Source organism: Gobius niger (assembly GCF_951799975.1).
Source record: "Gobius niger genome assembly, chromosome: 5".
In the NCBI taxonomy this organism is placed as follows: Eukaryota; Metazoa; Chordata; class Actinopteri; order Gobiiformes; family Gobiidae; genus Gobius; species Gobius niger.
The window spans coordinates 24,940,104-24,967,506 of NC_136856.1; the positions used below are offsets into that span (position 1 = coordinate 24,940,104).

General features: G+C 42.2%; 1 protein-coding gene across 2 annotated transcripts in view; it reads right to left on the minus strand.

The window, feature by feature from the left end:
* Positions 1-27,403, minus strand: part of fat4 (FAT atypical cadherin 4) — a 135,020-nt gene that overhangs the window by 35,908 nt on the left and 71,709 nt on the right. For both annotated transcript variants that reach the window (XM_079557214.1, XM_079557213.1), the window contains exons 2-6: positions 25,034-25,165; positions 16,277-16,538; positions 14,416-14,766; positions 11,041-11,957; positions 9,873-10,047 (exon numbers count right to left, since the gene is read on the minus strand). In XM_079557214.1, coding sequence (XP_079413340.1) covers positions 9,873-10,047; positions 11,041-11,957; positions 14,416-14,766; positions 16,277-16,538; positions 25,034-25,165 — 1,837 coding nt within the window. The remainder of the gene's footprint in view (positions 1-9,872; positions 10,048-11,040; positions 11,958-14,415; positions 14,767-16,276; positions 16,539-25,033; positions 25,166-27,403) is intronic.

Below are 27,403 nucleotides of genomic sequence, written 5' to 3' on the forward strand. Positions count from 1 at the left end.
TACTCTGTGTGCTTTAATTCAATCAAGAAAACAAAACATTGTATTCGATGTTGCACATTGCTCATATGTGGGAATGACACACGATGACACAGGTCCAGGGGTGTGCTGGGACCTCATTTTGGCCCGGGAAATGAGGTCTCCCCGTGGGCATGTGGACCAATTTAGACCGGCCCACATGTTCTAGCTCAACTCGTAGTTCGTTTTGTAAGTCAAAGATCGTAGGATTGATTCCTGCCCATGACACTTTCTCTTTTTGCATGGGCCGCCGCGCACATAGTCTGAGCCTGATACATCTCCACAGTCAAGCACCAAGCTCTGTAGATGAAAAATATATAACCTAACCCTAACCCTTTTGTTTTCCACCACACCTGCCTTTTTCTTTTCCATTCTTTACCCACACAGACACTTCTCTGTTTCCGCTGGATTGGACTGCACTAACTTGAACTAATGCTGAGGAGTGGTCAACTTAAAGCAGTACTAAGTAACTTGCTTGCCTTAATAAATCCTTTTCGTAGTCCCTCTGGGGGTCTGAGGCCCCAATACACACTAATAGAATCACAAAGAAGAAGCTAACAGGCTAACGGGCAAAGCTAACTGCGGGCTAGTGCGACTTAAACAGTATTTACAGCCAAGTTTGAGTGAAACAAATGATCTCCATTGTGTATTTGGATGTACAATCTCAATCTCTCCCTTTGTCTTTTCTGTCACCCCAGTATTTACTCTCACAGTCAATTAATGAGTAAAAAAACGTAACATGCTATGACACCTGCAGTGGCGCATATGGCCTCTAGGGGCATGAGTTACTTAGTTCTGCTAATAAACATCCCTCTGAGTTAGTTCAACGTCAAATGGTATCTCCCTGCCCAGCTTGAGAACTTTGTCCACAACTATTATTTTGTTTATTATTTTAATTTAGTGATGTTTGAAGATTATTGGCGCAGATGGTACAGCGGGACGTCTCGTGATCGGAAAATTGGGGGTTCGAATCCAGCCTCCTCAAGATGCACAGTGTTTTTGGGCAAGACACTTCACCTGCCTTGCCTCCGGTGTGTGCGTATACTGGTGTATGAATGGGAGTGTGAATGAGTGAGTGGTGGGTGAAAAAGTTGAGATCCTTGCCATTATTTATATTAATTCTCCTACAGTATGCTTATTGGATTGGATGGATTTTTTTTTTTCTTTTTTTTTTTTTTTACCAGAGGCCAAACTTTCAAAGCATCTCTCAAAGCATTTTACGATCTATGGGTATCCATCAGACATGCTTGAAAAGTGATTCTCTCCTGATGAGCATCTAGTTAGGAAATAAAAAATAGACTTTGTGTCATCTTACTTTCCCCTGTGAATGCTTACAGCGCCGATTACTGCATTATCCTTGAGTTTTTGGGTTGGGCAAACATGCAAACAGCGCAGTACAACAATGTGACAAATCCAGTTAGAGGGCTTAACTGCGCTTTCAGCACACACCAACTCCAGCATCTTCCACATATATGCATACAGAAATGGACAACACCTCTTGATATTTCACAAGCTACCCCAAAGTTATTAAAGTCTTGCGTTTCAAGGCTTGTGTTTCACTGCGCTCACACTTAAGCTACAGTCCGCCGATTGAATCACGTCCGGAGAGAATGGGAGAACCCGAAATAACCCTGGAAAGACTTGGCTCGTCCAGAATAACAAGCTTTGAGGACTTTAAGACAAACTTGCCCATCTGCCGCCCCTCGCCTCTGCCCCTACCCCTGCCGGCAGACAACTTCCCGGTAAGCCTCTCAAAGCCACAAAGCATTGTCTAGCATCAGCATATGGCGGGGTCTAAGCACCTTATTAGTGTACATTACCAGCGGACAAATCACATTAACCTCCAAGAAGGTGCCGGGGACATGCTTGCCGAACCGGAGGGGGTACGAAAACATGTGTTGATTGGTGATTAAGTGGTGTGTTTTTTGAATCGGTGCAGCTGCCGTTGGGGAGGGAGAGCGAGGTAGGGGAGGGGCAGGTCTACGCGGAGGTAACAGCGGCAGACACCCCCCGGAGCAAAGCCGTGGGCATTCGCCGGGGTAAGGCGCGTTAAGAGGACAGTTTGAGTGTCTCCTCTGGCACTATGGAGATAATCTGTTAATCGAACAGTGGGTTCAAACAGTATTCATACTGGGAATACACATGAACACAATAGATTCGGAATCGCATCAGCAAATCTCAAAGGCGGGGGATCTTTACGTGATGTCTTTTTTTTGTTGGGTCATAATGTAGTTCAATATTCCTTCCAAAACAAAACAAAATATCCTGATTTCACTTATGCACAAAATCTGGCAACCCTGAACAAACAACATGAAATGTATTATATCCAGAGGCATTACATTTGATCGAAGACTGAACTAACTGCTAAACTATTATGTTTAAAATGTACACTGAGAACTGAACCTAGATACTGAAACAATCGGATGAAAAATGGAAAAATTAGATACAATTATTCAGCCCTAATTCATATCCCATTCCTGTTCGCTGGTTTTAAGTCTGGCTCAAAAAATATTAGATTATTTAGAGGTTGTGCCTTTTCATTTCAAGGTAAGTGAAAAGAACTGGCCACAGAGCTGAACTTTCCTGAATGGCCAAAGACAGCTCAGCTAGGCTAAACCCACTACGTGTCACTATATGTTTCACTGTTAGACAAAAATAGTGATAACATTAAGAATAGGACAAAATATCGGATCGTGCTGCAATACCAAGCATCGATACTTTATCAAGTATTGCAGTACTTTTTAATACTTGGACATAACACTTCAATAAATGTCAAATGGCATTTCGTTTACAAACTTTACTGACTTTAGACACAATTTAAGGTATTACTTATCATAATTACTTGCTTTATCTCAATACATATCGGATCGGCCCCTGAGTATTGTGATATGTATCAGATCGTGACAAAAGTGTCCTAACAAATAAGGTGCCACCGACAAATCTCTCTGAATTTCATTTTTAGTTTTTAGGATTTTTTTATCCACTGAACTTAAAATAATTTCCCTTTTTCTGAATAAAACATAACCCATTAAAAGTCTGAAAACTACACGGGGGAGTGAAAGAAATCGCAGGAGGGGTGAACTCAGGGTGTCCAAACAAGCATGTTCATTAAAGTGAGATGTAGGGGACACGCTGGATTCAAGAAGACGAATGAATCTGCGGCGCTGAGCTTAGGGCTAAACTGTTAATTACTGTTTATAGACTGCACTTAGATTGAGTTCTTAAGAGACAGCGTAAATAAGGCACATCATTACGGCGAGGAGAAGAAGGGAGAAAATGGCCGCCTTTGAGTCCGAATTGACATTTTTGTGGCTCTGAGAACCTGTTGCTTTGCGACAAAGCTGCTTTTAATGTGACCTCTTCCAACGGCTGTGAAAAGGCCCGATGGAGCCCGCAGCACTGAGCTGTCTCACTGAGGAGGCCGCCAAACATAACAGAGTCAACACAAGTTTCTCACAGTAACACGACCAGGAGAGAGAGGATATCTGAGCGAGGCCATCTCAACCCATGACTTCACACACTACTTTTATAAATGGACGTGGCTTTTTGAAGTTGGCCACTTGCATGCAGCTAAATGAAAAGTGTAATTTCTCAACACGCCCTACGAAGACATGATTGTTCAGACCTTCGCCTGAAGCCAAGAGGGACGCAAAGGGATTGTTCTTTGTCCATAAGAGGAAATTCAGTTGTCAGGTCTTTTCAAATGAACCATTAGTCGAGTTTAGCATAGCACTGAAACACATCATTGTGTTCCTTGGTAAGATACTGAATGTGACTGATTGTAACTGTAAGCCTAAAAACACATCCAATCACAGCACAATACACGTTTCTTTCAAGCACTATGCCTGATTTTTTATTTTATTTTTAACAACATCTGCTTTGTCCTTCTTTAGTATTGTAAAATCAGCCAAAAAACACTGTGCATCTAATTATAAAGCATTTTTAACATTTTTTTTTGAACTTGCAGGATATACACAAATGAACTCGTCTGAGCAAAGGTATGAACATATCTCAGCATATTTAAATATGAAGTAGTGGAAGAGCTTGGCAGCTTCTATCTTCACTGCGTTTGGAGCTATAGAGGAGAAGAGGAGGACAGGCTAAATGATAACACCGTCTGTGCTGTGTTTACGTGACTGAGGGCACGCGTGAAGACCAGACAGGTACAAATGAACTTGTCTAAGCTAAGGTAAGAACATATCTCAGTATGTAAAAACGGTGGCCTATTCCTTTAAGGCTTCTTGAAAAAAGTGTCAAAATCGCAAAAAGTGACAACAACATGAGGAAAAAGATGAGTTTTGTAGGTCTTAGCTTTCAAATGAGGCGCTACACTGCCCTATAGGCTGTGACCTTATGGATTTGGGTAAAGCTGAACTGGAGAAAATGCACTAAAATGCAGCTAATTACAAAGCCTTTATCGACCATGAACTAGCAGATAGTTGTAGTTTCCATTGCTGCGACAGTATTGCACACTGAAACTTGTACAACTTGTTTAAAAACTCATACCTGTGAAAAACGTGTGTGAGAAATGTGTGAGAGAAAAGAAAGGGTTTGGACCACAACTGACAACTAACAATTACACTTTACACTTTCATTATTTGTAAACAAAAAAATGAAAGAAAATCTGGTATAGAGCCTTTAAAGGCAAAATCTCTTTTTGGACAGATCTTGCAGAGAGGAAAACATATTGGTTTCCTCCAAATTGTGCCTTGGAGTATTCCTAATAGCACAGCATCTCGGGAGCATTCGTCAAATTAAACCTTAAACGCCGTACAGCTCTTATTTATGAAGTGATTTGTCTGAGCGCTTCTGCATAATTCCTTCTCCATATGCCACGGATAGACCTCGGCGGTTTGGAAACAAAATCATTGGACAACCCGTTCTGACTTTCTCTCATATTGAAAGGCTCCTTGTGAAATTTAATAAAGTGCTTTGCCATTGTGTTTTTATTACAATTGCGCTTTTATTTGCTGCGACGGTTAATATTTAGGGATGGCAGCTTCACAGTCATTTTATGGTGAGAACTCAATCCTAGCAGATCATAACCAGAAAGTAGTTCTTTCAACCAAAGCTTTCAAGAAAAAAAAAAAGCCCATAATGTTCACAATATTACTGCGGGGGTGGGTGGAAACGCTTGCCTGCACTTTTTGTCGATTTTCTAATTCAAAAAGCTGCTTCTGCTACTTCGAATGCAGAATTTGCCAGAAGTGGCAACCGATATTTGAAAAGAAAAAGCACAAATAAACATCGTTAAATGGCCCTCTTTGCAGTCCAAACCCACACCGCCATTCTGTAGGAGCTAGTCAGTCACCAAAAAGCGATTTATACCCCCCCAAAAAAACAACCCAAACTGGCAATTGAGTGTTCGGCATTTGGAGAAACGTTGAAAAAAAAAAAAGAAAAAAAAACTCCCCGTGCCCACATTGTTAATAGTTAAAAAGCCAGTCCGCAATGTTACAGCTCTGTAAAAAGTTCATTTGAGGAACTCGATATTTTTATTTGGGAATGTCCTGGGTTGCCACTGAACTTCATGCTGTCGAAATCCTTTAGGGAAGGGGATTGTGAATAAAGATTTAGCGTGGCATGTGGAAGATGGGTATCAAGCAGCGGTCGTGCTATGCTTTCATTCATTCATTATAACGCTGTACAGTGAATTGCACATTGTACACTCGAAGACATTCTTGGAGCAACACACGTTTTAATCTGTCAATGGGCGACTATGCCGTCTGAATTCTCTATGTGTATTAGTTTTTACTGTTTTCAAAGCCACACACCGGAACATTCCAGGATATTTGTTGCAATGTCACAATTAGACATGTCAACAAAACAAAATGTGCTTCTAATGGTCAGCCAGACACAGACAAAGCTATTTTTTTTTGCTGTGAGACTAATTCATTGTGTGAAATGCTGCGCTGTGTGTCTCTGTATTTCTTCTCCTTCGACTCACTTTCTACGCATAAAGTTGCCTTTAAGTTACCATGTGTAAATTGCGAATACTGGTGACTGTTATTGTAGCTAGTTAAGACAAGACCTACTGTGGGAACCATTTACGAGACTAAAAGAGTCTCTTAAATTGTATAGGAATGGTCATTAAAGGTCGGTCGCAGTCAAAAAGCTGTGTGCGAACAGTTCTGTGGAGCAATTTAAAAGACATGGGATTTCCAATGCAACCATATCCCCCGTAATAAGCATGGGCAGAGGATTTACTGTGCTTTCGCTTTAATAAATGTGACCAGAGCATGTCAATGTGGCCTGAGGAAGTTCTCACCACCACGTGTCGTGCATACTGTGCTTCCACATGCTGGTATAGTGACTGTGGAAATGGAGGAATTCCATGACTGTATATAGGATGCTCTTTCTCAAACGCATTAACAATGTAGATCTATGGAAGCAAAAGAAAAGTACAAGACATAAACTGACAATACCAGCTTTAACTTTTCAGGCTTTTCACCATTGTTACGTCTATACTGTACGTCTATACTGTACGTCTATACTGTAATCCTGTTGACTTTGGTTGTTTCTTATTCTATTGCTGAAGGGCTCCAATCTGTGCAGTATTGTACTGTACACTGTGTCCTGGATTACTTTTATAGCGTCCACAGAGGGAACATAAAATTGCTCGTAAATCATCACTGCACTCGTTCTGAGCAGTTCTTATGCGATGGATTTGCTAACATGCCGTTAGGTGAAAGCTTGTTTGTACGGTTTAATAAAGTGTCATAGCCACTCCTGCCAGCAGAGGGCACTTATGACTAATTTGAAATCCTGGCCAGCTCGTTATATAGATATTTCTCAGAATATACATTTAATTAATGCAAGTGTTTTTTCAGCCTCAATTATGCATGATGCGCCAAATTTAATGTCCTATAATTGTCCTATAGTTTATGGGAAAAAGGCCCAAGCTGAAGGATATTGTGCATGTTTTGAGCTGAAATCTCAAACCTGGACACTGTTGGCCGCCTTGTTGGTCGTTCCTTGTTTCAACTGCATGTTGCGAGAGAGTGGCTGACAAGGCTTCTCTTCTGTTGCTTATATTATTTTTGGCTTCGATTAACGGTGAATTTCTTCGCCAAAATGTACCAGGCTGGAAACAATATTTTATAGTGGAGTCACCAGAGGATTGCAATTTGTACCTTTGAAAACAGACAAGAGCCCTGCAGTCTGATGCCAAAACTTTACTTAGAAGTGCCCTACATTTCATGACGGCAAAATGAAAAACATATATTAAAGACAGGTATATAAAGAATAGTATATTCAAGGTTCTCAGCACACGGCAGTCATGTGCAAATTTAGCCAACGCACTGATGAAGCTGAGCAAGCTCATCATGCGATGGGAAACTCCAGCTGCTCATAAAGAACCTTCACAACATAATATTTTAGAGCACATCTCAGCTGGACGTCGCGCTGATTTACTTTCTTCTACCTTACATTTACAAGGCTGCGCAGCTGATCCTAATTGTACGGAGGAGCTCGAGGCAATCCAACCCCCCCCTTAATATCGGCCTTTATCTGCGCTCAAAAATGCTCCGAAAAAATTCAATAAACAAAGAAGAGGGGGGGAGAGAAAATATCCCAGGTCCGACGGTCAGGTTTGCGCTTGTAAAACACATTTATGGAGCCCGGAGGAATGCCACATTTCAGGGCTCCGCTCATATATTCAAATAATGATAGGCCCTTGCCAAACTCACTCTTCCCGGGCCAAACGCATTATGAGAACCAGCACCAGGTGAGTGCTTTTGTTTTCCTTGTAACCGTTCCCTGTCAGAAGGCAGCCATTTAGAACAAGTCTTGGAGGCGAACGGATGGCGAGAAAATAGAGATCAACTTTTAAACTCACGAGCGTATGGCTATTTTCTTTGTGTCCATGAGGGTGCCTATAGATTTTTTGGTGTCTTACAAATGTGGTTGATGTGTTGACAGCAGCCGTTTGTCTGTACTACCTTTAGCTTTTATTGAGAGCAGGCAAAAGTAGATCGAACAATTAGCAGACTGCAGGGGTCTCTTTCGCCAAGGAGTAACACTGCAGCTCTCACTTGAAGCACAAATCACCATGGCTAATCCCCACTTCTATTTTTCATAACTTCCCGGTATGGCAATCCAACACAAACAGCTCATGTAGCCCTAAGTCCTGGCACTGGCTTTTAACTTAAAATGGAAAGGCGAAAGGCAGCGCGTGATAAATCTCAAGCTTTTTTTTTTTTTTTCTTTCCCTCTGCACTACACGGCCCTTTCGGAATAGAACAAGTGAAAAGGAGCAGTTGCCTGCGAAGATAAAGGCGACCTCAGGACTCTCTGTCGGAATGGATGGCTGTGGTCGCGAATGGTTTATGGGAGACAGCGGACTTGGAGACATGTCTGCACCATCCACCTTCTACATTTCCTGCCAGATAGCGCTGAGGAGAACCATTTCCCCCCTCTAAGCTGTCTGGCCTCAAGTATGTGACAAAATGCTGCTGGGTAATTTGGACTCCACTGTCATTATGGGGCTGTTTTGATATTTTCATATTTAGGAGCCCGAATCCAATGTGTCTTACGCAAACGTCCTGTCATAATATTTGGACGTCAGGCTCTAAAAATGGATCCATGGTGATTCGGGACATAAGGGACATGGATGCTGATTAGTACGTTGGGTTTCTGGGGTAATTTTGTCCAAGTGGCAAACCCCTAAATTTGATCGTTGAGTGCAAACATATTATAGAAATGGAATATGGAATCATGCTAACTCTAGAGCAGTGTTGACACATCTTTGCAGGGTGCTACAGTCTATCGAACTGAAGTGCATAAAGGCAATTTCCGAAAGCAATCAAAACATCCTGATTTTTCACAGGGAATTTAAAAGCAACATTTCAAAGCTTTCAGGACGAAGAGTGACCCACTGACGGCGCTACTTTTTCCTTCAACTTAATTCAGACAAAACTGCTAATCACTATGTACAACACACCTCTTTCAGTTGTGAATATTCCAATTCACTTTCTTTAAACATCATCTACATCATAAGCTTGCTTTTCTGAATATACCAGAGCAGGAGCTTCACCTCATGCAACTTTGTCCCAATTCTCACCGAAGCGCTGTCCACGCTCAAAAATACCCAAGCATTATGAATGGTCACATGGAATGACACTGAACTCCCTCAGACCACGGTCCCTGAGCCAGAGTGGCTCAAGAGAAGCGTATACTTATCCGAAATACCATGTGATTTGGCTGCGACGAGGATATGCATGTACGGCTTTAACTGCACATTAGCTGGCCTCTATGCAAAAACAAGGTAACCTTTTATCTGGCTATAACAAGCTCTACCGCTGTATCCAAATAAACAGTGGACAGCATTCAGTCAAACTTCTGGGTCGCAAAATAAGCCAGAATTTTGAAAGCTAAAACTGTCTCAATGTTTGTTGTCGTTTGCACAAAAAAGAAAAAGAACATTGTGAGATTGAAACGGTCGACTTGGCCGTTTTGGAATATAGTCATCTTCAACTTTTGGTTTCAGTGGTTGATTACAAAATGTCTTCCGCGGGACAAATTACACCAGCCTTCAGCAGCCGTAGATGATAAGTGAGTGTGGTTAGAACGCAAACAAATGAGTCTGCTGAAATACAGACAATAGGTTGTGTTCACATAACGTCATCATTTTGAAGAGGTCAGCACTGAGGCCAAGGGCTGGGTAAAATTATGCGGTCGAATCTGCTGCTCTAAAATAGGCACAAATGCAATCTTTTCATGTCACTAATTCTATACTTGAAGCCCCTGTGCCCTATATTGTGTTGGCAGACGTTTTGTGGGAAATAAAAGAACTCTGCGTGGCGTCTGCAGTGTATTATGAGAGATATGGAAGCCAAAGAGGTGGAGTGTGGAGGCACCTGAGTCCGTGGCTGTGATCAGTAGGGTGTATCTTCCTTGGGTCTCTCGATCGAGGGTCTGCGTCAGGCTGAGCTGCCCACTGGAGGACAGGGTGAAGGCGCCGACGTCGTTCCCACCACTGAGCATGTAGCTGAGCTGGCCGTTAGCTCCCTGGTCATCGTCTCTCGCAACAACCTACAAAAGAAAAAGATTTTATAAGTTCCTCGCAATTGCAATGGAACGCCACGGCAACCCCACTACTACAGTACACAGTTAGGTTTCCCAGTCTTTCCGTGCCTTCATAGATGCCATTTTCAGGTGTGTGTGTGTCTGGATGGAACAATTCTCCATTCGAGCCCTCCTTCTTCTCCCCTAAGTGTAGGCTCCCTCAGACACAGCTCATGCACAAAGCCCAAACACTCCGTCACTGGAAACTACTTCTTTCCCTCCATTCTTTATGTACGGCTCATTTCACCACCGGAGTGCTTATGGCCCCAACTGCCTTGTCATATAATTTAACCAAGTTTTATATTTCACTGGAATCCTATGAAATGCTAATTGTGCAGAGCAAATTGCAGTCATTTTTCATTTTCATTATTGTTTCTAGTCAAGTGTTCAGCCTAAAACGACCACCCCACTAAGTGACTTGGTACATTGATATCACTAACATGCCTTCACTTATTAGGTTATTGGATTTAGTTAAAGCATTAGGCCATTTAAGATCCTGGGACTGCCATTCAAACTGTCTTCCTTTCATTCAGCAGGTACTTTTAGATATTAATGCTAAAAGGTATTTATATTTAGCAAAATAAATGTTATAAAAGTATTGAATAAGTGTAAGATAATAACTGATATTTAAGTGGGAAACTGATCACCTAAGTTCTTTTGTGCAGAAGAAATCTTCACGGCGTAATAGTCATCCAATCAATCAAGCTCCCATTGGGTGGTCCACAGCATTTATCCACACTAAACTAATGCCTGTTTGGCCCTGGTCACAATTGTAAAACTCTGCAATGCAGTTTTGCTATGCTCATGAAGTGGAGATATTTGTATTGTTGTTGGCCATTAAACTAGAGCTAATACTTTAATCCAAGCTCTAAATTTCATGCGTCATATGTTTGTCCACTTAGTTAAGAAAACAAAAGCGCAAACTAGCGGTTCATTGCGATGCTATAGTGTGGTACTGACCTGTAGAATGTTCCTGGGTAGATCTTGTAGATTCTCCTGCACACTGACTGTATACGGCGACAGCTCAAACTCTGGTGTGCAGTCGTTCACATCCAGCAGAACTATGTTAACCGTAGCCTTGTCCACTCTGGGTGTGCTCCCTCTGTCTGACGCCTGGACCACCAGCGAATACAAAGACTTGGCCTCCCTGTCCAACTGTCTGGCCACCGAAATAACCCCTGTCACCGAATCAATCCTAAAATCAGAGTTTCCACCTGACACTGAAAAGCGTATCTGTCCATTTGTGCCTTCGTCGGCGTCACTTGCGAACACTTGGACGACGTCAGTTCCCGTTAAGGTATTCTCCTCGATCTCGATGTCATAGATGTTTTGCGAAAAGCTTGGCGTGTTGTCATTGACGTCTAGGACTATCATAGTCACATCCATTGTTGTAGAAAGTGGAGGCTCGCCTTTATCCATCGCCACGACAGTCAGTGTGTAGTTGGAAAGTTCTTCGCGGTCCAACTCCCCGACCAATCGAACATTTCCGTCAATCGTTCCAATGCTAAATTTGCTCCCGAAAGGTCCTCTAAGGGAGTATTCCACATAGCTGTTCGGCCCGCTGTCTGCATCTGTAGCTTGGGCAACGAACACCACAGTATCCACTGGGGTGTTCTCTTGTATGTAGGTCATCTTTTGTGAGGTGAAAGTCGGCGAACAGTCATTGACGTCAAGGAGGATGATGGAAACCTGTGCTGTGCTGGTAAAACGGGTCATCGGCGGTGGCGCCAGGTCATTGACAGTGATAACCAAGTTGTAGAAAGATTGGGTTTCTCTGTCCAGAGCTTTCTTACTCTGGAGAACCCCATCTTTTCTAATGGTGAAGTGTCCCGAGGGATCGCCAGATGCAATGGTGTACAGCAGCTGGGCATTGGAACCTAGAACACAAGGCAGGAGGTCAGAGAGAGCTGGTATTTTAGGCCAATGCTAAGCTAAGAATATTCACACATTTGCAGCTCTCCAGGGGCTCAGACAGGAATCTAATTGAAAAATGTGATCAGGTTCAATTTGAACAGTAAATTGCCGACAGCGCCCTCGTGTTTACCAACCAAACAGTGGCAGCATAGAGTCTCTATTAGGACCCAGACGCACGGCTCCTTGGTCCGTAGAAGGATCATTTACGTGACGGTAATGTATTGATTCTAGGTCATATGAACATTATACAGGTCTAGCAGGGCAAATGTGGTTCAATAAGATATTAAATATTCCAGATGTCCTTTTGTTTATTTCACAAATGTGTCCCAAGTTGGAGAGAGAAAGAAAAAATTCCCATAGGTTTGTCATAACACGCCCTAATGGACTGGATGATATGAATGTGTAATATTTGTCATTGATGAGTGTTCACTGAAAATACAGTGAAAGGAATTAATTGCAAAAAAACACTACATTTCATTAAAAGGCATGACGCAATTTATTGTATTAATAGTACTCCACATTACGAAAACACTAGTGCATCAATGTACTCCAATCTGGCCCTTGAGATGTCCAAATTACATCTGACAAAATGGAGTGGTTGGGCTGCTAGCCAAAAGTGAATTCCATTCAAGACCATTTTAAGAGGGTCATGGGCATTTAGTAATACAATATTTGGATTTTCCATTTTTGTTGTTTTGGACAGAAAGTCTTATGATCAACGCTTGCCTTGAATCAACCGAACATTCTGTATGCATTTTTAATGTGTAGTATATACGGTATTATCAAAGGGTAATCTATTGAATAATCTTTGATTTGGGTCAGAATTTGTCATGATTAACTTACAAAGTGTTGAGAACAGACCTACTGGAAAGTCCCTTCAAACTATTAATAAATATTACAAATTGCATATCTGAAACAATATGTTTCTTACGACCTTGATATTTTGACAAACTACCAAGATGACAGATACTTTGCACATTCTAGGATTTGCCTCCTTGGACATTCATTATATCCTTGTAGATAACACCTATACACTACTATAATGGAGGTCATGGACTGATAGCTGCGACAGCCATGTATTGTTACAAAGTGAATTGTTAACTTTGCTGAATAAGCCACTTGAAATCTTTATCAACATCCATTTCCACTAATTGTACGTGTACACAAGTTTGTGCCCCTGTCCGCGAAGGCCTCTGTCACTTCACACAGCCTGACAGATCGGCATCAAAAGTCAAACACCACGGATGACCACTTCCTACACTGATAGTACGTTTTGGAAAGTCCCTTGAGTCGAGCAGATTTGCTTACTCTTCCTGTAACTAAATAGACAAAAAGACTGCGAATCAGTCCTAATCTACAGCTTCCCTTACAACTTAACGTCAAATGGGCTTTGTGGAGGTCTGTAATTCAACTCAATGGGAATGGGAAGTTTCATCACCTTTCACGGCCGGAATTACTAAGTACACCTCAGTTGCTTGCATGTACTGTATATTTACCTTACCACAATCACATTTTTTGTTTTATATTTACTGACTAGAATGACACAGCAGTTTTGTTAAGAGTACCTTTATTGCCCCAGGCTACACAGTCCACCAACAGTCTGGGGATCACAGGTCACAGCTTAGGAAGTGTTAACAATGGTTCTATTTTGACTGCCCTGCACTGTATGTTAAACGACAGCGGCGTGGTCACATTATGCGGCAGAGAAGAAGCCGGACTCGTGCATATTTCATTGGAATGTAGGTCGCAATAACCACATTAGGTCTGGGTGAAGCAGTAATTACAGCCAAGGAAAGAAAAAAAAAAAGACCGCATAGCACACAAGCGACCACCTGAAATGCAAAAAAATATCTTAAGCCACTTAATAATACCCTCAGCATGTAATATTTCATCAGCTCATCCATGCGTAACACTAAATGTATGTGAAAATGAAAACAGAGGCCTTGAGAGCTGCTGGGTAAGTAGTCATAACAGAGTGACAGGCATGTATTACTGTATATTAACCTTCTCAGGAAACTTGCATTTGATTTAGATGTCCAAAAGTGCGCTGCGGCTTCAAAGATCTGTTCACATTTTTAGGCGTTGCTTCTCGGTTTAGCCAAAATGTTGATCGTACGCATAAATATTTGGGGTTTCCCATTCTGGACCTAGCAACTGTTACTGTTGAAAACTCGAGGAGGAGTCATTTGCTCCGTATCGAGGCAGATCAATGTTTTTTTTGTAAAAGCGAAGTCTGTAATGTGACTTGGCTGTTTCTCTGGGACTTCGCATTGCACGGTTGATTTGAAGTGGGTACATGGAGTGCATGTTGGCAAGGTTACAGGCTTTCTGTGACCCTGCCGTACAAGGTCGTGTATGATGCAGAGAAGACAACCGTGTTTGAGAACCCACCCACCCTTTTTTCATCAGAGAAACACTCACCATCATCATCATCCGTCGCCCCTACAGTCACGATGCTGGAGCCGGGGGGCAGACTCTCTGACACCGAGGCGCTGTACATCGTAGCGTTGAAGACGGGCGGGTTGTCGTTCACATCCAGCACGTTGAAGTAGACGCGGACAGTGCTGGCCTGTACTCCGCCATCTTGCGCACGGGCTGTCAGGATGTAGTACTGCTGCGTCTCATAGTCCAGCGCCCTCGTCACGTTGAACACCCCCGTGACCGGGTTCAAGATGAAGGTCCCGTCTTCGTCGTCCTCCTCCAGCGAGTATGTCACTTCCCCGTTCACCCCCGAATCCGAGTCACTGGCCAGGATCGCCGCCACGATGGAGCCTGCGAGCGGTAGACAAAAGACTTTATATTACGCATCGGTTAACCCAGGAGCGTGATTTTATCGGCCAACCGCATACAGTGACTTTAATGCATCTACAGGGGGTTGTTAAGATGACTTTATTGATACCATTGGAGCAGTCTATTCTTTGCCAGTTCCCAAAAATAACAAGAGAGAGCGCACTTTTTGGCACCTTTTGTTATCGCGTGCAATTTATTATGTCTAGAGGTGGAGAAAACCCTATAAGTCACGTCTATTAGTATTACAACATAAAGGCATCCAAATAAAACAGCAACACAATGCATTTTTGTTCTCGTAAAGTGAAGGAGCAAAAGGTGAAGCAGCTTCGCCAGACAACTGTCAGTGCACTTGTAAATCAGGCTAGTCGCTGATGTAGTATTTCCATATAAATCAAGGATCACCCTTGTTGTTACTACTGACCTCTGGCAATCGTGATACAGCCCTAAATGAAAATGCAGATGATTTGGTAGCATTTCAGGAACTCGTAAAAGTTTACGTTAACGTTTATATAATAATAATAATAAAAAAGGTTTTCAGCATATGAGCAAGAGTTCAACAGTAGGAAAGTATCTTGCAGAGGACAACTGAGTGAAAGGCATTGACATTGACTAAATTCCACTGGGATAACCATAGGAAAGACACAAATCTGAGTTGTCACCAAGCATCACGATATACCATATTCACTCATCAAACTATTAAAGCTGGGGTAATCAATTCGTTTTATAGTATTAGCGCAAAAGTCTTTTGTCACCGAATATCTTCATTGTGAACACAGCATGTGAGGTGTGCGCATTTTCGCCCACGGCAATAGAAGAAGTCGGAGGCTAAATTAGCACAATGCTAGCTTGCGCGGTTCAACCATTTCACGGCTCAAAGCTGTGTCGCTGTGAACTCCAGCTGAGATGTGCTTCAAAATTAACTGAAGCGAAACAATCGGGATGAACGGGAGGGTCTGTCAGAGCTAGGAACGCGTTTAGGCAACGACTGGGAGATTTTACTCCACTAACTACGACTTTCACAGTTTGAAAACTGACCGATTCAGGTAGTGCAGCTTTAATTTCAAAGTTAAGTTTATTTTTATTCAATCAGAAAGCTATTTATGTACAACCAGTCACTGCAAATGATAATGTAATACTTTGTTTAACATGTCAGATTGATCCAGTTAAAATCCAGTGTGAGCTGTGAATGGAGACAACAAAAAGTATTCTTTTCGCTAATGGTTATTTTTGTTATACGTAATAATTCAAAAGCACTTTGAATTACTTTGTGCACGAACTGTGCTCTTTAAAAGATTTGTCAACCTCATTTGTGTGGTATTGGGCTTCTACAGGTTAGAACTACTTTCTCTAAGGAGATATACATACTTTCTCTAAGGAGGCATCCAGCAACAGGGCTAGCAGATAACTGACTGACATTGACATTCTTGGCATCGCAGAGTTGTATGTCCCCAGAGGATGAACCAGTCGCACGAGTAAAAATGTACAGTCCTACCTGGAGCCGTGTCCTCCGGGATGTCGAATGAGTATGTCAGGCGCGAGAACTTTGGCGTGTGATCGTTGACGTCCTTGACAGTGATGTTCAGCCTCATGTCAGATGACTGCTTCCCGTCGTCCGCACGCACCAGGAGGGAATACTTGGATCGCCGCTCTCGGTCCAGCTTCTTGGTGGCGATCAGGTCACCGGATTCAGGGTCGACCCGGAAGCTGTCGTCCGCCCCGCTGATGATGGTGTAGGTCACTAGAGCGTTGGGGCCCTGTAGGCGCACAGGCAGTTAGCAGCTAGCAAGAGATGATCTGAACAAAATCCACAAAATGTATTAGTTATTGCAATATAGGATAATGACAATACATCGCTAAATTCATGAGCTCTTCCATCCAACAGAGAGTTACAAATCCTAACCCGAAACATCTGCAAAAGTTCAGCTTTAGTACAATTTTGTAGTGTACAATGCAAGTTTTGTTTTGATCATTTGGATGAAAAAATAAAGCATAAAGGAGTGGGCAGTGTCAGTAAACTTACTGTTAGGAAAATATCTTAATAATATTGCAATTCATTATTGCATTTTTCCCCCTCACACCGTGCAGCCCAAATGCATAATTCAAATTTGTACATTTATGGAGGGACTCTCTTTTTGTTTAGGTTGGTTTTGCCCATTATAGAAACCTTAGACACAGAAAGCATTTACAACATCATATTTATGTGTGACTGCGATGTCATAGCTTGTGCTAATTCTCTTCTCCTGTCTGTTATCGGGAACAGAACATGTCTGGTCAAGCAATCGGCTCAAACATATAATTAAAATGAACAATTCTCAGGCATACTTCAGGTTTTTCAAAATAATGTATTTGAATTGAACTCGAAAATAAAACTGCTAACTACAAATTATGGTGGGCATCATCTGATAAGAAGTCATGCAAAACAAGTGCAAATAAACACAATCGAAGAACAGAGGGCTGCTTACTCTAAACTGGTGGTGGCTCAAAGATTACAGGCGCATTTCTCGAAGTTCAGAGAGGGGCCAGCGGGTTAACTCAACTTGGCTGAACTTTCTAGGCCGCTAGTTTCTCAAGCTTCATGATTATAAACTTCAAAGTCTTCTCTAACTGTTAGGAAATCAGATTGTTTACCACACATGTTAGCGTGCCACGTCCAGAGATCAACCTGACTGCTTGTCTGGCATGAATGAAGCCCCTTTCTGTGACGGAGAATTGAAGAATCTACGTAAAAGCAGGCCTTGTGCTCTTGGCCATGGATGAGATTACAGATGGGAGATAGGGACAGGGCGGAGGGAAAAAAAAGAAAAATCATCCTATCAAGGACGTTTGGAAGAGTCTCAAAAGCATCAGCTACTCCTACCTAAAAGATAAACTTATGACAACATTATGATTAGGTCATTCGCTAAAGTTAGCTCCTGTTTGTATCCTGGACACACATTGACTTACATCATGCATAGAGTCGCACTGGAAAGAATGGCCGTGGTTGCATGGAGAGCCTCCCTTTTGACTTTGAACTTTTCGGTGGGCTATAGTGTTCCTCTATAAATGCAGCTAATAGATCCCCTGTTACCTCAGACGTAAACATGCAGCGCGACACATGCGATAACCACAGTGAGCTTTTTGGGAACAGGAGAGGAGGCCCCCAACGCGCTATGACAACTGAATAGGACTGGTGACAGGAGCTGACGTTTATATTTGTGCCGCGGACAATGCCAGATCAGACGACCGGCTCGCTCTGCCAAAAGACAAAACGCAACATCAAAAAGCCAGCAGTGACGGAGGGGGAGGCTCCGGTTACAGTGTGTTAAGAGCTAAGCTAAAAGGAACTCTTTCAGTCATGCCGCTTGTTTTATGCGATGCGTTTAGATCTGGGCCGCACAATGGGGAGGCTTATGAGGGGGGGGGGCGTTGCATTAAGCTCAGGCCCTATCTGCACACTGACGTGTTTCACTGTTGCTGTGGACGGTCTCACACATGACGGAGATGTAAATACATTTCACGCGTGGTTAAAACGGAAGAAAGGGTGGATCTTGAGTAATGCCTTTGTGTCGACCAATATGAAAGGGCTCACGTTTCCCGCTTGGCATCCGAACAAGAATAAGAGTTAATTGCAAGTAGATAAACAATTAGCAGTTGACAGAACAGAAGGAATTCAAATTGCAAACCTGTTTTTTTTACCAGTGCTTCCCCTTTCTGAGGACGTCATGGAAAATGAACCATACAAACCCTTTATAGAGGATATGCGCAGAACCATCAAGGTTTCACAGTGATTGTGGCAAAAAAAAGCAACAGACTGACGGAAGCGCTGCACCGATCTAGTTCACGTCTGACCACCGCCAACTCACAGTCACCCCAAGTAAAGTATTAGCACACAGTCTCCCTTCCTGATACTTTATTAGATCAAACTAAGAACGCTGGTAAAGACATCACATTGGCTGACATGTTCTTGGGCAACTGGGGGAGACTGTGCAGATTTACAAGTTAGATCTAGTCAATTTAACATTTTTATCAGACTTCTGAGCACAGCAGATAATGCAAAACCCAGTGCAGTTCTGTTGGCCGACCTGTTTCACCCTAGTCAATTTTGTAAGACTGGATTTTTTGTCTCGCTCTTATCTCAGCCGAAGTCTGCTTTTACGACAGATCAACCTGGCTGCTCCTGACCTTGTCCCTCATTGCATTACCAGAACGGTGCTTAGACCTCCAACTCAAACTGCCCTAAGGCGCACGCACACACACACACACACACACACGCACATGCACGCACACACACACACACGCACACGCACACACACATCCACTCATCTAAGGACCCTGCTGTCATCAATCAGCAACTCAAGTATCTGGCAATCCCATTAAGCACCTGGGCCGCACTCCGGAAAGCAACACCCGGGGTATGCCAATTAATTTCCTGATATGGTTCAAAGGCAGAGCAAATACAAATATCCAAATTAACTTTACGTATAGAGCACATTTTAGAAAACAAGTTCTGTGGTTCTCAAACTGGGGTATGGTATCATTCATGGTACGGGTTCTTCAGGCGGCTTTCTAGACCTGGTTTAGATCTAGTGGTACTCCAGACCAGCATTTTGGTTTGGCTGCATCCGTGCATAGTTTTTCAATAAAGCTTCAATATCCATACATTTTACATTATGATAAATAACTGATAATGAACTACACTTAGCTCTATAAAACGTATATAGTACGAAGGATCCAGCATGCTGCATTGCACCCATGAAACAATCTGTTTGTGGAATTGTTTGCGAATGTGTTCTGTCAATGACGTGGAATAATCAGCATTGAGGTGAAACAAACAAAACGTAGGGACAGCGCATGTGTAAACATGAAGATAAACCTATGGTTCTGGAGTAATCCAGAAGGTCACGGGATAATGGGCTAAAATCTGGAACGATCTATGGTGAATTGAGATGTCCAGTCAGCCTAAGTTTGCATCGTACTCTGCAACAGTCCAAGACATGCACATGTGAGCATGCACATAATGAACTACGGAAGCATTAAATTGCCTGAAATGTTCCAAATTAATGCACCAACATGTCCAACCAAGCTCATCCCTGCAGTCTCTTGTCTCGGTGAGCAAAAGTTATTAAGATCTTCAGTGCGTCAACACACTCCACTGCTTGGCCTCTTGACCCCTCGCCTGGAACAGTTTGACTACTTTAGGGCCCTCCAAAGACAAAGTTGGAGGGGGGAACGAGAGAGAGAGGGGTGCAGCAATTAGAAAGAAGCAGTCCGGAGCAGAAGGCAACTCATTTAGCAGAAGAGTCCTCGCAGTGGAGTGAGAGAGAAGTAAGTAGGGGACACACATGGGCTCCTGTATGTGAGCGCCAAGTATAACAAGACTCCTGGAAAACAAGCAGCGCGTTGTCAAGAGGAGCTGTGAGATAAAGCTTCACAAAGGGACTGGACACCCAAGATGTCTGCTCCGGTTAAATCAAAAGGGCTGGAGCAATACGCTTACGGTGTGAAAGGTGCTGACATCGGAAATACGTTATTGGTATTATTTGGAACAAGGGGTTAGTTTCACATCCATGAGTTCACAGAAGGACAAAAGGCATAATAGGACTTAAAGGTACAGTTCGAAATTTTGATTGGGCGTTCAGTAAATGCTGGAGGAACGCAATACAATAACTCCCGGACACAGGAGAAGCATGAATTTGGGGCAACAAACATTGTCAAGTTTCTTAGCAAATTTTCTCTGTCTGCAAATTCAACTCCACAAGTGTACTGCTGTAAACGTGACTAATATGCAAGGCAAGACACTTTCCATTGTTGTTGCACTCTTGTTTCATTAAGTTCTTTTCAACGTTGTAATACTTTCCACGTCAGGAATACAAGTAAAACGGTTCCTACCAAAGCACCGCATATGTCTTGCAAATGAGGTGGGAACATTTTATTGAAACCGGTAATACAATTTTATTCAGCGTTTTAATTTTCTTTCATCTCCAATGCCACACCTTATTCTTTTTACCGTCTAGTGAATGCACACACACACACACACACACGTGACTTCCCATCATGCCTTGCCATCATTATGTTGTCTGAATTGGGGTAGCTAGCTTGCACTCTTTTTGGCTTCTCGGCGCCGGCGCACACATGTGGCTTTCCCTACAGGGCTCCACAGAATTCTGCGCGTTTAGTGTCAGCGCAACTCAAGTTTCCGCTGTAAGGATGTGGGCACGTAGTTGGCCCGCTTCTGATCTGGCACCGAACGTTGAGTCGGAATACTTCTTTTTAGCAACCTATTCACGGCGCAGTAAACATCGAGCATCTGTAATTTACCAATCCATGAATGTGCAGCGTTAGATTAGAATGACTTTGTTGATCGGGACTGTTTAAATGGACACTTGTGTTTTTGTACATGTATTGCACAAATTAGAATACGCTTAATGGTAAAATGTAACATTTGACAGCTGCTATGTGATTTTCCAAATATGTCAAAGAGGGGTAAATGGTCCCCTAACACAGATTTGTATGGAGAGTGTTGCATTCAAGTCATTAGTGACAAAACGGTTTTATTGTTTATTAGCTCTACAGCTGAGTGCACATTGCATGATTTTGGCTGTCTGAGACTTTTGTCTATCACCGTCATGGGAAAAATCTCATGCCATAGCTCAAAAACACAGAAATAAATGTACGTCCAAAGATAAGCTGTGAGAGATAGGAAGCAGTGGCCGATATTTTGTAACAGAGTAACAGGTAACACTTTACATTACGGGCCGGTAAATCCGTGCTACTTACAGTGGTAATTACTAGTAATGACAGTGGTACTTATTGTGGTACTTACAGTGGTAATTACAGTGATACTTCTTGGTACTTATTGTGGTACTTAAAGTGGTAAGTACTAGCATTTACAGTGGTAATTCTAGGTTCTTATTATGGTACTAAAAGTGGTAATTGCTAGTAATTAGGGTTAGGGGTTAGGATTAGGGTTAGGGAGACACAGAGTTACCACTGCATCTCTCATTACTAAAAGATACAGTGGTAATGCTCTTAGAAATGAAGGTTGTACTTCTATTTATTTGGTACTTTAAGTGATAGTTTCTAGTAGTTACAGTGATACATCAATGGTACTTATTGGTAATTCAAGGATACTACAGCAGCAATTCATAGGTAGTAAATGTGGTACTTCTACACACAGAAGCAATTTCTAGGATTTTGTGACTATAAAACAACATAAATCAGCAATAGAGAAAACAAGAAGTACAACCTTCATTACTAAGAGTTACCACTGTATCTAGAAGTACATACCTTGCAATTCTCACTATAGTATCCTTTAAGTACCACGATAAGTACCTAGAATTACCACTGTAAGTACCACTGTAAGTACCACCATAAGTACCAATGTACAGTGGGGAAAAAAAGTATTTGGTCAGTTTCACATAGACATTCTATTGGATTTTGGCCAAATACTTTTTTTTCCCATTGTAAGTACCACCGTAAGTACCACTGCAAGTACCACCATAAGTACCACCATAAGTACCTAGAATTACCACTGTATCACTGTAAGTACCACCGTAAGTACCACAATAAGTATCTAGAATTACCTCTGGCCGGCCCGTAATGTAAAGTGTTACCGAGAAGGTAAAAAAGTAGTATCAGACTTTTGTAGAGGTGTTATTATCAAACCTTCCAGCGAGCTCACTATTGTGCTACGCTTTCCCACAAAATATCTCACATCTGTGTTTATGTTTTGAGTAAACCTACACGTTACAGATAAAACATACCCAAATATTCTCTATACCCTGACTTACATTAAAATGAGTGTAAAACCAACGCGCTGATTTCAAAACCATATGCACGACTCAAACATCAAAGTACTGAGCACTTGGCACTCGCCGAACAAAATAATCAAATAATGACTTTAAAGCGTCCCAAATGAAAAGGCCAGGTCTAAGATTTACAGTTGAAGGAGCATTAAGATAAAAGAGTAGTCCAGAAGGGAGAGTGTACATGACTTTTCTCACATTCAGAGCACATGCAGCAGGAGCGAACAGCTGTGCCATAAAAGAAGTGTGGCCTCATAAGTTAACATTAAAACTCCGACCATATCCCCTCCTCCTAATACAGTATCTCGCCTGTACGGTTTGACTTTTCCATTGGCTCTGCTGGGTCGTTTGGCTTTGCGAGGGGAACCGCAGGCCTTGGGAGAAGCGGGCCGGTTCTGTGTTTGGCTAACTGCTGGATTTAATGTCCATATCCTGCCTAAAGCGGCCTAAGATGGAGCCTTATACTAATTGAGAGTGATGCCGGTGATGTAATGTGAACTATAGCAAATGCAGAGGGACTATCAGCACAGCGGAGAGAAGAATTGATCACCAGCCTCTTACAGCTCTGTGACACCGGTGGCCGCTATAGGTCTCACATAACATTATCACTTAGAATGGAAGGGGTTTTTGAAGGGAGGGAAAAGTGAAGAGAGGGAGCGGATATAAAAGTGTGCCGATGGAACTTAAAGCATCTTCTATCAAAAATAGTACAACATGGTTCACTTACGAGTGGTTGGATTTAGTGGGAGCCACCAAACCAATTTGTGTTTCAGGCCTATGCACTTGTATTGTCTTGTAGGGCTGAGGTCAAGCTCTACTTCCTGTTTATAACTAACTTTTGGAAATCCTTTCACTATCTGTACAAAACATTTCAACAAATCTCCATAATGTAATGGATTTAAAGCTGCCCTCAGCTACTCCATTTTGCGGGACCAGAAAGGTTGCATTTCCACATTGCATAGCTCGATCAATGTGAACCTTTGAAACAGCGAGTTAACTTTGTCCTGCAGTAGCAGACAAGCGCCGGACCTCCCTCACCTCACAGGGCACCTACCTCACCTCCCAGGGCACCTCCCTCACCTCACAGGGCACCTCCTCACCCTCTCCCGTCCCCTCACCATGTAAACACAAACAAGTGCAGAGATCGCAAACGTTTGAAGCAGCAGACGCAGCAACAGTTAGCGGCTAATACAGTCAGAGTTTAGCATTATGGCATGGTGGTTCAGCAGTTAGCGCTCATGCCTCACAGATCCCAGGTTCGATTCCCACCTGGACGGGACCTTTCTGTGTGGAGTTTGCATGTTCTCCCCATGTCTGAGTAGGTTTCCTCCGCGTACGCTGGATTCCCCAACTATTATAAGCATCTACAATAAGCCAGGATGAAAGAGAGTGTGTTTGAGAGTGCGAGACTACGGATGCAAAATTTAAAAAAATACATAGTGAACTGATAAACCTGTTCTGATGCAGCTGAAAGCCTCATGAAATGTCCTTCTCATTTGTTTAATAATCCAACATCTACAAAGCCATCAGTTTTTTTTTTTAAATATATAAAGCACGCACAGCGAAGTGTATGTGGAGTTCGAGGGTTGCATGAATTGAAAGCTGTTCACTGTAAATTTTGTTCTAAAAACTCATAACTATAAGCTCATAAATATAACTTAAGAAGTCAAAATTATGACATTATATTCATAAGTTTTAACTTATAATTATGACTTTAGAACTCATATGTATGACATCAATTAATTTAACAAAATATGTTTAGTTAAACATATTAACTTGCAATACAATACATCTGCTAATCGCCAAAACAGGAAAGCATTTGGTTAAATATGGTGGAATTCTGTCTATTTCTGCTTTTTAGAACATTGAATTTGCTTAAATTCCTCCTTTATAAACAAGATTCCAAAAGCAAACTGCTCCGGGTGGGAGCAGATTGGCTCATGTTAGGGTGGAAACACGCCCCGATCCGCCCAGTCTGCTGCAGAGGAACTGAGACTATAAAAAGTTAAATGGAACTACTTTAAGGTAAAAAATCAAAACAAAAAAGTGAATGTTTGCATAAATCCATTTTGCACATTCTTATGATAATCCAGTTTCTTTAATCTTCCTCTTTTAGCATGAAGTGTGCGTATGCATATGCAGGCGGTGTACGACTGTTTACGCTGCACTTAAAATAGTTTAAAGATGTTATCCTTTAGTCCAGGTGTGAGTGTGTATGTTTAGCACGCAACTTTTTTCCACCCTGATCGACTTAACTTCAGTCAACAAGACCATATTAGAACAACCCCTGAAAAACACCCTTGGAATGACTCATTTGTCTGTTTTAACATATTGAGGGCAGAAGTTAAGAGGCCAATTGAAAACGTTTCCCAGGATAAGTATTTTGTTGGGAAAGCCCTGCAGTGGAAAATGGGCTTGGGATGGACATAATCACGACCAAATTCCAACATTTCCAAAATAATTACCTCGTCTGCATCGGTGGCGGTTAGCTGCATTATCTTGAAGCCATCTCCCACATTCTCCTCAATGGTCAGGTCCATAATATCGTTGGGGAAAACCGGCGGGTTGTCATTGACGTCTTGAAGCGTGATCTCCACCTGCACAAAAGGAGAAAGATTTTTTCCATTAAAGCAGAGCCAACCTGCAGCAGCTGTGAGGGGAGAAAAAAAAAGAGTCGCCTATCTAGGATTTCACATGATGATGAAGAAGCAGCAGAAGCGAGGGGAAAGTTATGATTCGAAGTCTCGGGAGGCGGCGGAGAGAAAACTGTGAAATGATGAAGTGTGGCAGAGTGACTCGAGAGGTCAGAAACGGAGCAGAGTGAAGCATGGCTTTATCCAAACAGTAATTTATTAGCATGGACTTCAGGGCGAGTGACTTGACCGAATGTAATTTTGCAGCTGACAATAGGACATCTGTTTTTGAGGAAGACGGTATTCGAAGGCATAAAAGGTTTTAATAACACAGACGTCTCAGAAATGGTGTAACACCATTTCTGCAGATTACTATATTAAGTCTAACCAAATTGCGCATTCCAAAAAAAGAAAAAGTATTTTTTCTTCATCTGGCTATCGTCCCTATCTATGTGCTAATTCAATACTATGGTCAGGCTGGAGGCGAGAACACGATTAGGGCTGAACACTAAGTTGCCAAAGTATTGTTTCCGTAATATTAGGTGACACAATGCGAATATCACAAGAACAGTACATTCCAAAATCAATCAGGTTTTGGCCACAAACCATGGCCACTTGAAAAAGCAAACGTTCAGTAATTCAGTTCCATTTTCCACAATCCATTCGCAAGAACTCAAAAACTGTACACATTTAATTCTTGGAGACTATATAACTATTAAAGCAGTACTAAGTTACTCGTACCCCTAGAGGCCATAAGCGCCACTGCAGGTGTCGTAGCATGACGCGTTTTTTTGCTCATTAATTGACCGTGAGAGTAAGTACTACGCTGACAGAATAGACAAAGGGAGAGAGGGATATTGCACATCCTATTACACAATGGAGATCTTTTTTTTTCTCTCAAACTTGACTAAATACTGTTTAAGTGGCGCTACCCCGAAGCTAGCTTTGCCCGTTAGCCTGTTAGCTTCTTCTCTATGATTCCATTAGTGTGTACTGGGGCCTCCGACCCGTAGGCAGCGGAGTTGCAATTGTGGTTTTCTGGCCAGAGACACCAGGGGGAGAAAAGGGATTTTTTTTAGGTAAACAGGTTACCTAGTACTGCTTTAAGGCACTATTTTGTTCATGCACAGAAATTATTGTTTGTGGAAAGATTGCCGTATCTCTATCATTTTCGGTCACACATCGGTAACAATGGTATTTTTCTTCATCAGCTCCCGTTCACAAGTGTGGTTTCTTCCCATTGGTCCAGATACAATTCTCAAATGTTGAAAGCCGTCATCTCGAATATGGAGAATTGATATTGTGGTTCTCTTTGGTAGACCTCAGAGCCCCCACTGTCACTGGGGCTCATGGAAACCCGATGGCTTACAAATTGACTTGAGGCTATCTGTTCCACCCGGACTTACTGTAAAGCGTAACAGTAGATGGAGCTCTGCTATAGTTTGGGGATTTGCACTTTCATCTCCTCTAAAGCAAAAATAAACAGACATCACATTGGACCACAGACCCCCCGTGAGACAGGACGTCCGAAGCGGGAATTCCACGATGGGTTCCAATACGCAGCGTCACGTCTGCGAGAGTAAAACCCTTGATTTCCAAAAGTTTTAAGTTGTTCTGATTAAAAACAGACATGGACTTGTGATTGACGTCAGGAAGTAAAGGCCACACACCTTTCCCAGACTCATTATTTCAGCGCTCAAACAATAACTAAGAATCATTGCTTGCTCATAGCTTAATTTAAACTACTTTATTCCTTTAGGTCCAGGTGTTGGTCAGAACCTGCTTTAAATACCAATGCAAAGCTATTTACTAATCGCCCACATAGGATCTTTCAAGTTTGTTCTATATTTTACTCAACCCCGTGGATAATGACTATGCATTACACAGTATGACAGTTTTCCCTCAAGATACATTGCATGAGCTTTACTGTTCCATAATTTAAGCTTCATTATATCAATTGAGGTAAATTATATGGCATTTAATATTGCCATAATCGCTTGCAATTCATACGGGGAAATTCAACGTGTCATTTTCGGATCATAATTTTTGCAAATTTCACGGAAAATGAACCAACATTTAGTTATTTAATCACTCACTCATTTGGAAGTTTCCCTCATAGTTTAAGCTTTTTCAATATTTGTCATCTGGACTGGGCTACGAATCAAAGATGTTCCTCCTCTCCTACGTAAAAAGCTTCAACAC